The sequence below is a fragment of the Somniosus microcephalus genome, chromosome 24 (assembly GCF_052327205.1).
Source record: "Somniosus microcephalus isolate GS21.2 chromosome 24, FLI_Smic_1.0, whole genome shotgun sequence".
NCBI lineage: Eukaryota > Metazoa > Chordata > Chondrichthyes > Squaliformes > Somniosidae > Somniosus > Somniosus microcephalus.
The window spans coordinates 43,246,927-43,262,958 of record NC_141010.1 but is presented as its reverse complement, the minus strand read 5'-3'; the positions used below and the strand labels follow the sequence as shown (position 1 = coordinate 43,262,958).

The following is a 16,032-nucleotide window of genomic DNA, read 5'->3' as shown; positions in this document are numbered from 1 at the left end:
TCTCAGGTTCTCTCTGGTGGGCAGCTTATTGCACTCGCTGGTTTTCCAGTGTCAGCTCTCTGGACCGGCCCACCCGGCTCACACTACTTCTGCTCCTGATCTCATCTGAATTGAGTCAATTTTATTGTTGGGATATCTTTATACAATAAAATGTTACAGTTTTAACACAATGTGTAAAGTCAAAAATGAGAAGGAACTGAAGATTTTTCAATGACATGTTTAATACAGACTGAGAACAATAGGTTATTTTAAAGACCCCGAATTTTTACAAAATATATTTTAATTATATATAAAGTATTACTAATTTTACAATGTTGTCAGCTTGGCTCAGATGTAATAGACTGAGTCAGAAGGTTCTGGGTCAAAACCCCACCCCAAATGAACTATTTTATTTCCATTTAGCTGCAAGGCTCCTTATTCCAGTTGCTGAACTTCCAGTGAGAACTCTCTGCACTGGGAATGCCTCGGCCAATACCCAGCTCTGGCACTGGTTGCCATGGTACTGTCGGGCTCTCAAGGGTGGGGTTGCAGACCAATAACCCCTGACCTCATCCCTGACCTCATCCCTGACCTACACTGACCTTTACATTTCTGCTCTCGCAGTGGCCAACACTTCAACTCGCCTCATCGTGCCTTCCTAATTTATTGATATTTAAAGTTGTGATGTCTTCATGTAATTAAATTTTAAACGTTTTATACAATGTGCAAAATGAATTGAAAAAGAAGTGTTAATTTATTGAAATTTATTAAGAGTTGGGAAATAGACAATGTTTTTCTGAACTGTAAAATTTTTGTGCTGAATGAAAACATGTTGGGATAAATAAATTGTTTAAAAAATTACACTTTTGCTGGACTGATATTTATTCCTCATTTGTGTCTGTCAGTTTTTCATACTCACTATAAATACTCTGGATTCCCATACCTGCTGCCTGTTACTGGGACACCCTCTCCACTCTATTCTCCTCTCTCCACTGCCCGTTTGTTCCTCACCAGTCAAAACTGTGAAACCATTTTAAACCCAATTGGCCCAATTTCCATCTCCTAGACAGTACCACTGTTTTACTCTCCTGCTACTCAACTGTGTATTCTCTCTGAGGTGTTGAACAGGAAAGGGGAATTTGAAGGGATTAAGTGGAAAGGGACATTCAGAGATACTGAGAAAAGTGGAGTGGCTGGAGGATCAGGGACAGAGTGCAGAGGGGGAAATCAGGCAGTGAGCAAACAAAGACATCAGGCAATGAGTGAAGAGGGAAATGAGTGAAGAAAGGGACTGAAAGTCTCTTATGTGACATCTTATCCTACACCTTCTGAAAATCTTTTCATCGTTCAGTCCCGGCGATTGGAGACCTGTCAGACTGTTATTCGGCCTTTGAATGCTTTCATTACTTCACACTATTCTCTCCAGTGGAAGAATGTTAAGGCAGGAAAACAACTACCTCATGGCCAAAGGCTACAACTACATCAGAACAGCTGACTTATCAAAATAGACTTGCAATGGTAAATGCAGAAAAAAAGTCATCAAAATCTGTGACAACCTTCAGTGAAATTTGTGGCCTAACAATTAGTTACTCTCCCGTGATTTTTACATGAGAATGGGCAAGTTAACCCGCACTATTGCTGTCTTTGCAATTCCTACTCCTTTACCTTTCCACTACTCAGTCCCCAACCTCCCACCAGCTCACTCCAATCAATAGCCCAACACCTTTTCCTTTGAATTATCTGAGCCAGTGGCCAATTTGTGAAATCAGACTGTAAAGTTCACATCGGCAAGACCTATTATAAATGTTGGTATTGTAATTTACATTTGGAAAAAGTTAACTCAAACAGTGTGACACAAACGTGACATCTGGAAGTCAGACTATGCAAAAGAAAATGAACAAGGATATAAGATTATTTTATATTATAGATTAATGTGCTGAAAAAGTCCTTGACGTTTCCCTTTATGTTTCCCACCAGTGTTTATCATATAGAATAACAGAGTCAATGAATCATAGAATGATACAGCAGCAAATGAGGCCATGTGGCCCATCGTGCCTGTCCCGGGTCTTTTATTCAGTGATCCAATTAATCCCATCCCCCTGCCCTTTCCCCAAAACCCAGACAATTTTCCCCCTTCAAGTATTTCCCAATTCCCTTTAGAAAATTATTATTGACTCTGCTTCCACCATCCTTTCAGGAAGTGCATTCCAGATCAGCTCAAAAATAACGACTGACCATCTCTTCTCTGGTTAATAACATAAGAAACAGGAGCAGGAGTAGGAGAAACAGGGGCAGGAGTAGGAGAAACAGGAGCAGGAGTAGGAGAAACAGGAACAGGAGTAGGAGAGACAGGAGTAGGAGGACAGGAGCAGGAGTAGGAGAAACAAGAGCAGGAGTAGGAGAAACAGGAGCAGGATTAGGAGAAACAGGAGCAGGAGTAGGAGAAACAGGAGCAGGATTTGGAGAAACAGAAGCAGGAGTAGGAGAAACAGGAGCAGGAGTAGGAGAAACAGGAGCAGGAGTAGGAGAAACAGGAGCAGAATTAGGAGAAACAGGAGCAGGAGTAGGAGAAACAGGAGCAGGAGTAGGAGAAACAGGAGCAGGATTAGGAGAAACAGGAGCAGGATTAGGAGAAACAGGAGCAGGAGTAGGAGAAACAGGAGCAGGATTAGGAGAAACAGGAGCAGGAGTAGCAGAAACAGGAGCAGGAGTAGGAGAAACAGGAGCAGGAGAAACAGGAGCAGATTTAGGAGAAACAGGAGCAGGAGTAGGAGAAACAGGAGCAGAGTAGGAGAAACAGGAGCAGGAGTAGGAGAAACAGAAGCAGGATTAGGAGAAACAGGAGCAGGAGTAGGAGAAACAGGAGCAGGATTAGGAGAAACAGGAGCAGGAGTAGGAGAAACAGGAGCAGGAGTAGGAGAAACAGCAGCAGAAGTAGGAGAAACAGGAGCAGGAGTAGGAGAAACAGGAGCAGGGGTAGGAGAAACAGGAGCTGGAGTAGGAGAAACAGGAGCTGGAGTAGGAGAAACAGGAGCAGGAGTAGGAGAAACAGGAGCAGGAGCAGGTGAAACAGGAGCAGTAGTAGGAGAAACGGGAGCAGGAGTAGGAGAAACAGGAGCAGGAGCAGGAGAAACAGGAGCAGGATTAGGAGAAACAGGAGCAGGAGCGGGAGAAACAGGAGCAGGAGTAGGAGAAAGAGGAGCAGGAGTAGGGGAAACAGAAGCAGGAGTAGGAGAAACAGGAGCAGGAGTAGGAGAAACAGGAGCAGGAGTAGGAGAAACAGGAGCAGGAGCAGGAGAAACAGGAATAGGAGTAAGAAAAACAGGAGCAGAAGTAGGAGAAACAGGAGCAGGAGTAGGAGAAACAGGAGCAGGAGTAGGAGAAACAGGAGCAGGAGTAGGAGAAACAGGAGCAGGAGTAGGAGAAACAGGCGCAGGATTGGAGAAACAGGAGCAGGATTAGGAGAAGCAGGAGTAGGAGAAACAGGAGCAGGAGTAGGAGAAACAGGAACAGGAGCAGGAGAAACAGGAGCAGGAGTAGGAGAAACAGGAGCAGGAGAAGGAAAAACAGGAGCAGGAGTAGGAGAAACAGGAGCAGGAGCAGGTGAAACAGGAGCAGTAGTAGGAGAAACGGGAGCAGGAGTAGGAGAAACAGGAGCAGGAGTAGGAGAAACAGGAGCAGGATTAGGAGAAACAGGAGCAGGAGCGGGAGAAACAGGAGCAGGAGTAGGAGAAACAGGAGCAGGAGTAGGGGAAACAGAAGCAGGAGTAGGAGAAAGAGGAGCAGGAGTAGGAAAAACAGGAGCAGGAGTAGGAGAAACAGGAGCAGGAGTAGGAGAAACAGGAGCAGGAGTAGGAGAAACAGGAATAGGAGTAAGAAAAACAGGAGCAGAAGTAGGAGAAACAGGAGCAGCAGTAGCAGAAACAGGAGCAGGAGTAGGAGAAACAGGAGCAGGAGTAGGAGAAACAGGAGCAGGAGTAGGAGAAACAGGCGCAGGATTGGATAAACAGGAGCAGGATTAGGAGAAGCAGGAGTAGGAGAAACAGGAGCAGGAGCAGGAGAAACAGGAACAGGAGCAGGAGAAACAGGAGCAGGAGTAGGAGAAACAGGAGCAGGAGAAGGAAAAACAGGAGCAGGAGTAGGAGAAACAGGAGCAGGAGTAGGAGAAACAGGAGCAGGGGTAGGAGAAACAGGAGCTGGAGTAGGAGAAACAGGAGCTGGAGTAGGAGAAGCAGGAGCAGGAGTAGGAGAAACAGGAGCAGGAGCAGGTGAAACAGGAGCAGTAGTAGGAGAAACGGGAGCAGGAGTAGCAGAAACAGGAGCAGGAGTAGGAGAAACAGGAGCAGGATTAGGAGAAACAGGAGCAGGAGTCGGAGAAACAGGAGCAGGAGTAGGAGAAAGAGGAGCAGGAGTAGGGGAAACAGAAGCAGGAGTAGGAGAAACAGGAGCAGGAGTAGGAGAAACAGGAGCACGAGTAGGAGAAACAGAAACAGGAGTAATGATTTTAAATCCGGGTTGTCTGGTTACTGACCCTTCTGCCACTGGAAACAGCTTCTCCTTATTACAGCTGATCATCTCATCTCTGGTTAAGAACATAAGAAACAGGAGCAGGAGTAGGAGAAACAGGAGCAGGAGTAGGAGAAACAGGAGCAGGAGTAGGAGAAACAGGAATAGGAGTAGGAAGAACAGGAGCAGGAGTAGGAGAAACAGGAGCAGGAGTAGGAGAAACAGGAGCAACAGTAATGATCTTAAATCCGGGTTGTTTGGTTACTGACCCTTCTGCCACTGGAAACAGCTTCTCCTTATTTATTCTAACAAAACCCTTTTCCCTCCTAAGCTTCCTAATCTGCTTTTCCCCTCCGTTCTAAACATTTCTTTTATCATTCTTCCAAAATTCTTCAGCATTAGCTTACAGTTATAGGCATTTTTTGAAATGTTACTTTTACTCTGAGCTCTCCCTCTCTCCATTGCTCCCCGGCCGTGGATGTTCAATGAAATATGCCAAAACTAAAAGATTTGATGAAAAGATTCTCACTAACACATTATCTCTTTCAGTTGCTGCAATATGATTGTTTAACTGAAGCGCCAATAACTTGCTGTCGCTGTCTACAGGCGGGGCTCCTGGGATCTCAGTCCCAGAGACGCTCGGGGGGAAGTTTTTGTTCGCAGTTGCAGCTGAGAGTGATTTTGTGACATTCCCTGTGCACGCGGGGAAATCCCGGATATCCCAAACCTTTTCCCAGCCCCCGCTCCCCACACTCAGTGTGAGCCGTTCTGTTTACAAACACTCCTCACTTTCGGAAATGACAAAACTCGTCACTTTCCCTGAGACACTTTCGCTTTCAGTGAAATTGACACAAGGCTCATTTCCACAGAGAAACCGACACGGACACTTTCCCGGGAGAGAGACAAGAAAGAAACGAGGAAAGAAAAGGCAAATCGGGAACACTTTCGGACTCCGAGTCGAAGCGGATTAAATATTATTTAAAACAAAATCTCAAAATGACTCCAGAGAACAGGCCAGAAATGAAAAGCTTCTTGTAGTGAAAGAACAGAGCCTCCGCCAGGTGACTGCGGGCGGAGACAGTGGGCATCAAGCGGTGCCCCTGGGCTGGGAGCCGGGCTCTCTGCAATGTCCCAGCTGCCAAGTGTGAACAGTCCAAGCGCGATGTGAGCCCAGCGGGGAAAGAGCGGGTTTGAAATGGAATGGCTCTCTCTGGAGCCCAGTGTCAGCACGAAAATCCGCCGCCCCGGGATTGCCGCTGTCGGTGTCACTGGAACCCGGGTTATAAAATACAGCCCCCAATATATGTCCACACTTCCCCAATACAGAGCCTCCCTCTACACCGCCTCAGTGCCCCGGTGATCCCAGTCCACACAACACGGAGCTGGAAGCTGGTTGGGATCTTCTGGCGGGGATTTTCCTGTCGCTGGTTCAGGAATCTCCAGCTTTTGGATTCCTCAACCCAGAAACAAACCGCACAAACCATTCCTCTCCTCCGGCTCTTCCAAAACTCCCGGAGCCCGATTTCACTTTTCGAATGCCACATATTAAAGCCGGCAGCATCGCAGTGAGAGGTCCCAGCAGCGTCCAGCCGCACACCCACAACACTCGGCAACACAGGCGGCCGCTCCCGGATCACAAGCGGCTGCATTTCCACTTCCAGACTTTCATTCGGTGACAAGAACCGTTTTTGGCGCTGAACCCGGATCCGCTCGGTTTCTGATCCCTCAGATCGGTGCTTTACCCTGGGTCGGTCCAGCATGGCTTTGGCGAGTGTGTGGAGATGTTGGGTTGTGTTGGTCTTGTTGTCCGGGACCCTGAGTCTGGGCTGTGAGAGGCTGCAGTTACAGCAAGTTCTCAACACAGAGACTCTCAGCAAACTGAATGAAATGGTGAGTTTAACCTGCATCCCGAGCCGGATCCGGTCCACACGGGGTCTGTTTGTTGCGAAAAGTCATATCAGGGGAGATAGTTTGGAGTTTTATAACTTTATCCGTTTAAAAATCAGTGATTCTCCAGTATTCCTGTTTCTGGGGTTGTCAGTAACAGCGATTATCTTCTGTCTCAGGGCGGTCGCATCCCCCGACAGTGTGTTAGAGAGAGGCTCTCGCTGAAAACCAAGCCCTTGAATCTGCTGAAACTTTCGGAGGGATTACAGGTGAGTGTTGTTTTATTTTATTCAAACTCGAGTTTTATCGATAGTATGAGTTAATTCAACATCCTGGCCAGAACTTTAATTTGGTTAAATCCAGTGTTGCCCGCCCATTAATGTGGACATGGAAAGAGAACTTTTCATTCACTCCATCTCACTCTGTATAACTTTCTCACTCTCTATAACTATCTCACTCACACTGACGATCTCACTCTGTAATTAATTGACTCCATCTATCTCACTCACTAACTATCTCACTCCTTGTAACTATCTAACTCCCACTAATCATCTCGCTACCTCTATTCGTTTAACCCACTAATCATCTCAATCCCTGCAACCATCAGCTTCCTGACTATCTCACTCCCTCTTACAGACTCACTGCTTAATCTCACTCCCTCTTACAATCTCACTCCCTCTATCTCACTCTCTCTTACAATCTCACTCCCTCTACCTCACTCCCTCTAACTATCTTACTCCCTCTGACCATCTCACTCAATCTAATCTTTTCACACCCGCTATCTATCTGACTCTCGTGAGTGTGGACATGTATTGGGGGCTGTATTTTATTATCCGGGTTACAGTGACACCAACAGCGGGAATCCCGGGGCAGCGGAAGGTCCCGGTGGAGAGAATTTTAGAATGCTGAAGAGAAAAGACAATGAAGCAGTGCAGGAAATTGATTGGGGTAAGGATAACCAGATTGTGTCAGGAGGGGACAGAGCATAGAAACAAAAGAGTACACTAACAAATAGGGCCCTGGTAAGAAAAAATGGTAATAAGACAAAAGGCCATAACACAAAAAAATGTTAAGATGTCTAATAATGTTAAAAAGACAAATCTAAAGGCATCGTATCTGAATGCACGAAGCATTTGTAATAAGGTAGACAAATTAGCAGCACAAATAGATGTAAACGGATACGATATAATTGCAATTACGGTGACAAGGCGGCAAGATGACCAAGGCTGGGAGCTGAATATCCAAGGATATTCGATATTCGATATTTAGGAAGGACAGGCAAAAAGGAAAAGGAGGTGGGGTGGCTTTGTTAGTAAAATATGAAATCAGAGCAATAGCGAGAAAAGGATATTCGCTCAGAAAATCAAGATGTAGAACCAGTCTGGGTGGAGCTAAGAAGCACGAAATGGTAGAAAACATTGGTGGGAGTTGTCTATAGGCCTCCAACAGTAGTGGTAATGTAGAAGACAGCATCAAACAGGAAATTAGAGATGCATGTAAGAAGGGTACTACAGCAATCATGGGAGGCTTTGGCCAAACCAAATTAACAATAATACTATGGAGGATGAATTCCTGGATCTGTCCTAAAGCTAAACAAAGGAAAGTACAATTGCATGAGGAGTGAGTTGGCTATGATAGAATGGGGAGCTTCATTAAAAGGCATGATGGTGGATAGGCACTGGCTAACATTTAAGGAATGAATGCATGAATTGCAACCATTTACATTCCTTTCTGGTGCAAAATCACAAAAGGAAAAGTGGCCCAACCATGGCTATCAAAAGAAATTAAGGATAGTATTAGATGCAAGGAGGAGTCATATAAAGTTGCCAGAAAAAGTAGCAAGCCTGAGGATTGGGAGCAGTTTAGAGTTCAGCAAAAAAGGACCAAGAGATTGAATAAGAGGGGAAAAATAGCACATGAGAGTAAACTTGTAAGGAACATAAACGTGGACTGTAAAAGCTTCTACAAGTATGTAAAAAGAAAAAGATTAGTGAAGACAAATGTAGGTCCCTTACAGTCAGAAATGGGAGAATGTATAATGGGGAACAAGGAAATGGCTGAGCAATTAAACAAATACTTTGGTTCCATCTTCATGGAAGAGGACACAAATATCTCTCCAGAAATGCGAGGGAACCAAGGGTCTAGTGAGAAGGAGGGATTAAAGGAAATTAGTATTAGTAAAAAAAAGTGCTGGAGAAATTAATGAGACTGAAAGCTGATAGATTCCCAGGGACCGGTAATCCGCATCCCAGAGTACTAAAAGAGGTAGCCATGGAAATAGTGGATGCATTGGTTGTCACTTTCCAAAACTCTATAGATTATGGAACAGTTCCGGCAGATTTGGAGGGTGGCAAATGTAACCGCACTATTTAAAAAAGGAGGGAGGGAGAAAACTGGGAACTGCAGACCGGTTAGCCTAACATCAGTAGCAGGGAAAATGCCAGAGTCTATTATAAAGGATGTGATAACAGGACACTTAGAAAATATCAACGGGATTAGACAAAGTCAACAAGGATTTATGAAAGGGAAATCATGTTTGAGGAACATACTGCAGATTTTTGAGGATGTAACTGTTGTGTATTTAGATTTTCAGAAGTCCTTTAATAAAGTCGCACATAAGAGGTTAGTGTGCAAAATTAAAGCACATGGGATTGGGAGTAATATACTGGCATGGATTGAAAATTGGTTAACAGACAGGAAACAGAGAGTAGGAATAAATGAGTCTTTTTCAGGGTGGCAGGTGGTGACTAGTGGGGTACTGCAGGGATCAGTGCTTGGGCCCCAGCTATTCACAATATATATCAATGATTTGGATGAGGGAACCATATGTAATATTTCCAAGTTTGCTGATGACACAAAACTGGGTGGGATTTTGAGTTGTCAGGAGGATGCCAAGAGGCTCCAAGATGATTTAGACAAGTTGAGTGAGTGGGCAAATACATGGCAGATGCAGTATAAATATGAAGTTATCCACTTCGGTAGGAAAAACAGAAAGTTTAGAGTTTTAGTGATAGATTGGGAAATGCTGATGTACAAAGAGACCTGGGTGCCCTTGTACACCAGTCACTGAAAGCAAACATGCAGGTGCAGCAAGTTGTTAGGAAGGCAAATGGTATGTTGGCTTTCATTGCAAGAGGATTTGAGTACAGGAGCAAGGAGGTCTTACTACAGTTATACAGGGCCTTGGTGAGACCACACCTGGAGTACTGTGTGCAGTTTTGGTCTCCTTACCGAAGAGAGGATATACTTGCCATAGAGGGAGTGCAGCGAAGGTTCACCAGACTGATACCTGGGATGGCAGGACTGTCGTATGAGGAGAGATTGGGTCAACTAGGCTTGTATTCACTAGAGTTTAGAAGAATGAGAGGGGATCTCATTGAAACATATAAAATCCTGACAGGGCTAGACAGTCTGGATGCAGGGAGGATATTTCCCCTGGCTGGTGTGCCTTGAAAAAGGGGTCACAGTCTCAGGATACGGGGTAGGACATTTAGGACTGAGATAAGGAGAAATCTCTTCACTCAGAGGGTGGTGAACCTGTGGAAATCTTTATCACTGAAAGCTGTGGAGGCCAAGTCACTGAATAAATTTGAGAAGGATGTAGATAGATTTCTAGACACAAAAGGCATCAAGGGGTATGGGGAGAGAGCGCGAATATAGTATTTAGATGGAGGGTCAGCCATGATCATGATGAATGGCGAAGCAGGCTCTAAGGACCGAATGGCCAACCCCTGCTCCTATTTTTCTATGTTTCTATCTTCTCAAGCACTTTAATCATCTCACACCCTGGAGTAGAGATTCCGCTTTTGGCATAATTGCCGATTCTGGTGCAAAGTGCGCCACAATTGGGCCCATTTTTAATAATGTTTTTCCCCGAGATTCCACTTAAAATCATTTGCTTATCACTGAACACAAAATCTGCCAAGAACCAGTGCAATTGGGCAGCGTTTTAAAATGTTTTTTTTTAATAAATATTTGATTCAAAAAATTTCCCTTCATATATTTAAAAGTGGTAACTTGGTGAAATTTGATGAAAAGAGCAGAAAACGTGTTTATTACAAAAAAGGCATTTTTAATCACAGCGTCAATCCATCACATGTGAGTAACCTGAGTTTAAATTACTGATCTTCATTCTTAAAAAATATATGAAACCATTTTCTAGTTATATTGGGGTACATTTGTCAAGTTCTTTGTAAAGTAAGACAAAAATCACATTTAGAAGCTTTTAAAACGCACTATTTAGTGTCCTAGCACCCAAAAGAACCAGCTTAATTTCTAGAGCCTCCCTTAAGGCCTGTAAATTCACCCGGGGGCGTGGCCAATATTGTGGGCGGGGCCTGCTTCCAGCGCGATGTGTTTAAAACCAGTGCGGAAGGTCACAGAAACTCGAGTTGTGCGAAGAATGCATCATTTCAGATTCCTCTCTCTTAAATTTCATCTGCCATATGTCTGCCCATTTCACCAGTCTGTCTGTGTCCTCCTGAAACAAGTAACAATATTCCTCACGGTTTACTTCATCTCCGAGATTCGGGTCATCGGCAAATTTTGAAATTATGTTATCTGTAAATTTTGGAATTATGTTCTGTATACTCAAGTCCAGGTCATCAATGTATATCAAAAAAACAATGGTTCTAATACCGACCCCTAGGGGACACCGCTGTACACTTCCTCCAGTCTTAAAAACAACCGTCCATCACTACTCTCTGCTTTCTGTCACTTAGTCTCTTTAGTCCAATGGGCTTCAGCTTTGCTAACAAATCTATTAAGTGATACTTTATCAAATACCTTATTAAAATCTAAATACACAAAATTAACTGCATTGTTTTCATTAACACTCAATCAAGTTAGTCAAACACGAAATAACAACAGAAAATGCTGGAAAAACTCAGCAGGTCAGGCAACATCCGTGGACAGAAATTTGAGGTGACGTTTCGGGTCGAACCCTTCTTCAAAACTGGAAAGAAAAGATAGATCGGAGGCAGGGCTGCGATCGGACAAAAGAATAAAAGAAACAAAAGAAGTAAAAAAGAGACAATGAAAGGTGTTAGAAGCGAGACGAGATGGTAATAGGCTGAGATTAGGTGTAAAGTGTACTGGCAGGGCAAGAGATAGCTGCCAGGTGTGAGAGCGAAACAAAAGGAAAGGGGCGGGGGGGGGGGAAGGAGTGGAAAAATTACAAGAAAAAATGAAATAGGGGCTGAGGTTATGAACTGAAATTGTTTAACTCGATATTGAGTCCGGAAGGCAACAGGTTGCCTAATCGTAGGTTGAGGTGCTGTTCCTCGAGTTTACGTTGAGCTTCCGTGGAGCTATCGTACTAATCAAACACGATCTGCCTTTATCAAATCCCTTCTGACTGTCATTTATTATTTAAACTTAACCGACATCCAGCATTAAGCTGACTGACCTGTAGTTGTCCGAATTATCCCTCTCCCATTTTTTGAACAGTGGTATAACATTTGGTATCCACTTGTCCTCCTATATCGAAGGATTATTGGGAAAATGCGGTCAGAGCCTCTGCTGTCTCCACTCTTATTACCCCCAGCAAACTTGGATGCATCCCATCTGGGCCGGTGATTTTCAAGCACTGCCGACTTTTAACTAACTTGTCTTTATCAATCGTTGTCCTGTCCAATTACTCTACTGCCTCCTGCTTAATGGGTCATTGGCAGCATTCTCTTCTTTAGTGAAGACGGATGCAAAGTCCTCACTTAGTGCATCAGCCAAGCCCTCTGCCTCCACAGGATCTCTTTTCTAGTCCCTAATTGGTCCCACCCTTCCTTTGAATGCACTATTACTGTTTATATGCTTAAACACGACATTTGGTTTCCCTTTTATTTTCCTGCTAATCTATTCCCATACACGGTCTTTGCACCTCTTATTTCCCTTGTGAGTTCTCTTCTGTATTTTTTTTGTATTTGGCTTGGTTCTCGACTGTATTATGAGCCTGACATTTATCATAAGCTCCATTTTCTGTTTCATTTTAATCTCTATATCGATAGTCATCCAGGATTATCGAGGATTGGATTCCATTCTTTCCCCCTCCTGGGAATGTGTCTGGAGTTTACCCGAACTCTCTCCGCTTTGAAGGCCTTCCATTGTTCAGTTACTGTTCCACATTGGGCCAGAACCCCTTTCAACTCACTGAAATTAGCCCTCCTCTAGTTTGAGTATTTTCACATATGATTCTTGCTTGTCCTTTTCCATAAGCACTCTAATATTAAATGGGACCAGATCCCCTCTAATGTCATTGTGTGTATTTTGCACAGACCCCGGACAGGATCCAGATTGTCCATCAAACACTGCGTCACCTCACCAAGATCTACAGCATGAACCTGGGCTCAGTCACATGGCCCCGGGACAAGGTGGAAAACTTTCGTCTTCTCCTGGATCGGCAGCTCGAGGAGCTGGAAGAATGTGTCAGGAAACCGGGCTCAGAGTCCAGGCCGAGGAGAAACGCCTCAATTCACAAATACTTCAGGAAACTGAGAGAGTTTCTCAAACAGAAGGTGGGACAATTGATATTTGGCTGTGTGATTACTGACATGTAGTTCATTTCACCCCATTTAAACCCATTCATTCTCTAATGGATTTTCCTGAATATTTCTCTTTTTCAGAGATTCAGTGACTGTGCCTGGGAAATAATCCGTGCTGAGACCAGGGCCCGTTTACAACAGATCCTTACCATAACTGCAAAAATCAGAAGAAGAAATTAAAGATTTTCCATAGACGTGTTTAGTAGAGACTGGCAATCATGTTCATTTATTTAAAATAACTACTATTTATTACAAAATCTATATATTTTTTGCTCTATTTGCAGCGAGGTGACTGATGGAGAACAGGGAATGTCTTGATAAGTTTTTATATTTGATTATTTATTTTAATTTATTGATATTTATTACTGTGATATTTTCCTGTGATGAAATGTTAGTGTTTCCCGGGGGGGAGTCTGAGGAAAATGATGTTTCTGTCCCTTCCTTTATTGAATGGCAGCTGCTACAATGAAAATTTTCATCTCGGGTTCGCTCTGTTGGGCACCTTATTGTACTCGCTGGTTTTCCAGTGTCAGCTCCCTGGACCGGCCCACCCGGCTCACACTCCTTTTGCTCCTGATCTCATCGGAACTGAGTCAATTTTATTATTGTGATACCTTCATACGATAAAACATTACAGTTTTAACACAATATCTAAAGTCAAAAATGAGAAGAAACTGAAGATTTTTCAATGACATGTTTAATACAGACTGCGAACGATAAGCTATTTTAAAGACCCCGAATTTTTACAAAATATATTTTAATTATATATAAAGTATTACTAATTTTACAATGTTGTCAGCTTGGCTCAGATGTAATAGACTGAGTCAGAAGGTTCTGGGTCAAAACCCCACCCCAAATGAAATCTTTTATTTCCATTTAGCTGCAAGGCTCCTTATTCCCGTTGCTGAACTTCCAGTGAGAACTCTCTGCACTGGGAATGCCTCGGCCAATACCCAGCTCTGTCACTGGTTGCCATGGTACTGTCGGGCTCTCAAGGATGGGGTTTGCAGACCAATAACCCCTGACCTCATCCCTGACCTGCACTGACCTTTACATTTCTGCTCTCGCAGTGGCCAACACTTCAACTCGCCTCATCGTGCCTTCCTAATTTATTGATATTTAAAGTTGTGATGACGTCATGTAATTAAATGTTAACAGTTTTATACAAAGTGTAAAATGAATTTAAAAAGAAGTGTTAATTTATTGATATTTATTAAGAGTTGGGGAATAGACAATGTTTTTCTAAACTGGAAACTTTTTATACTGAATGAAAACAAGTTGGCATAAATAAATTGTTTACAATATTACTCTTTTACTGGAGTGATATTTATTTCTCATTTGTACCTGTCAGTTTTCCATACGCACTATAGATACTCTGGATTCCCATACCTGCTGCCTGTTACTGGGTCACCCTCTCTGCTCTATTCTCCTCTCTCGATTGCCCGCTTCTTCCTCACCAGTCAAAACTGTGGATCCATTTTGAACCCAATTGGCCCAATTTCCATCTCTTAGGCAGTATCACTGTTTTACTCTCCTGCTACTCAACTGCATATTCTCCCTCTGAATGAGAGAGGATTGAACCTGAGGTGTTGAATAGGAAAGGGGAAATTGGAGGCATTAAGTGGAAAGGGACATTCAGAGATACTGAGAAAAGGGGGCGTCGCTGGAGGATCAGGGACACAGTACAGAGGGGGAAATCAAACAATGAGTGGACATGGACACCAGGCAATGAGTGAGGAGTGGAATGAGTGGAGAATGGGAATGAAAGTCTCTTTTGTGGCATCTTATCCTACACCTTCTGAAAATCTTTTCAATGTTCAGTCACATTCACTTTTTTATTCTCCCTTCCCTCGTGTTGCCTTGTTACTCTCCAGTGTTTCTTTTGTATATTTATCATAATAGCTTTATTCTACATCCTCCTCGGGTTTCGCTTTCACGTTCCTCTGTAACACTGAGGCATGCTACTGATGTTTGCCATTTTGTCACACTCAAGTACAACATGTCCTCAATCACGTATAACTGCGTCCAGCATTTCACTGAATACCCTTTTACTTCTTATTAGCAAACTTCTACTGTCTTTGCCCACAGTCAGCTGATAAACACATTTTTTTTATCTACAAGATGAAGAGACTTCAGAATCTTGTCAGGGCCTGGAGTGAGGCTTTGGAATGGATTTAACATTCCCACCTCTGACTCAGAGAGTGGAGGGTTCAAACCCCACTCCACACAGTCCCAGCAAGTGGGGGCCTGTCAGACTGTCAATTGGCCTGTGAATGCTTTCATTACTCCACACTATTCTCTCCAGTGGAAGGTTGTTAAGGCAGGAAAACAACAACCTCATGGTCAAAGGCTTCAACTACATCAGTACAGCTGAATTATCAAAATAGAATTGCAAATGTTGACATAGCAACTTGCAATGGTAAATGCGGACAAAAAAACCTCATCAACATTTGTGACAAACTTCAGTGAAATTTGTGGCCTAAAAATTAGTTACTCTCCCGTGATCTTTTACATGGGAGTTTACATGGGTAAATTAACTCACACTATTGCTGTCTATGCAAATCCTACCCATTTATCTTTCCACTACTCAGTGCCCAACTAGCTCAGTCCCCACTAGCTCACTCCCATCAATAGCCCGACATCTTTTCCTTTGAATTATCTGAGCCAGTGGCCAGTTTGTGAAATCAGGCTGTAAAGTTCACATAGGCAAGACCTATTATAAATGTTGGTATTGTACTTTATATTGGGAAAAAGTTAACTCAAACAGTGTGACACAAGCGTGACATCTGGAACTCAGACTATGCAAAAGGAAATGAGCAAAGATATAAGATTATTTTATATCATAGATTAATGTGCTGATAAAAGTCCTTGACGTTTCCCTTTATGTTTCCCACCAGTGTTTATCATATAGAATAACAGAGTCACTGAATCATAGAATGATACAGCAGCATATGAGGCCGTGTGGCCCATCGTGCCTGTGCCGGCTCTTTGAACCAGTGATCCAATTAATCCCATCCCCCTGCCCCTTCCCCAAAACTCAGGCAATTTTCCCCCTTCAAGTATTTCCCAATTCCCTTTAGAAAATTATTATTGACTCTGCTTCCACCATCCTTTCAGGAAGTGC

General features: G+C 43.5%; 1 protein-coding gene across 1 annotated transcript; it reads left to right on the top strand.

Annotated features, from left to right (window-relative positions):
- Positions 1-6,190: 6,190 nt before the first annotated feature.
- Positions 6,191-13,088, top strand: LOC147101442 (interferon alpha-F-like). The gene is made up of 4 exons (XM_085966724.1): positions 6,191-6,375; positions 6,552-6,641; positions 12,642-12,881; positions 12,990-13,088. Exons 1-4 carry the CDS (start codon positions 6,244-6,246, stop codon positions 13,086-13,088), a joined length of 561 nt encoding a protein of 186 aa, XP_085822850.1. The 5' UTR covers positions 6,191-6,243.
- The last annotated feature ends 2,944 nt before the right edge of the window (positions 13,089-16,032 follow it).

Bases quoted from the DNA above. Each gene is read 5' to 3' on its own strand.
- LOC147101442 (XM_085966724.1), top strand. From the start codon at position 6,244: ATGGCTTTGGCGAGTGTGTGGAGATGTTGGGTTGTGTTGGTCTTGTTG. The intron at 6,376-6,551 runs GTGAGTTTAACC...CTTCTGTCTCAG, and splicing joins TCAGCAAACTGAATGAAATG to GGCGGTCGCATCCCCCGACA. The intron at 6,642-12,641 runs GTGAGTGTTGTT...TATTTTGCACAG, and splicing joins AACTTTCGGAGGGATTACAG to ACCCCGGACAGGATCCAGAT.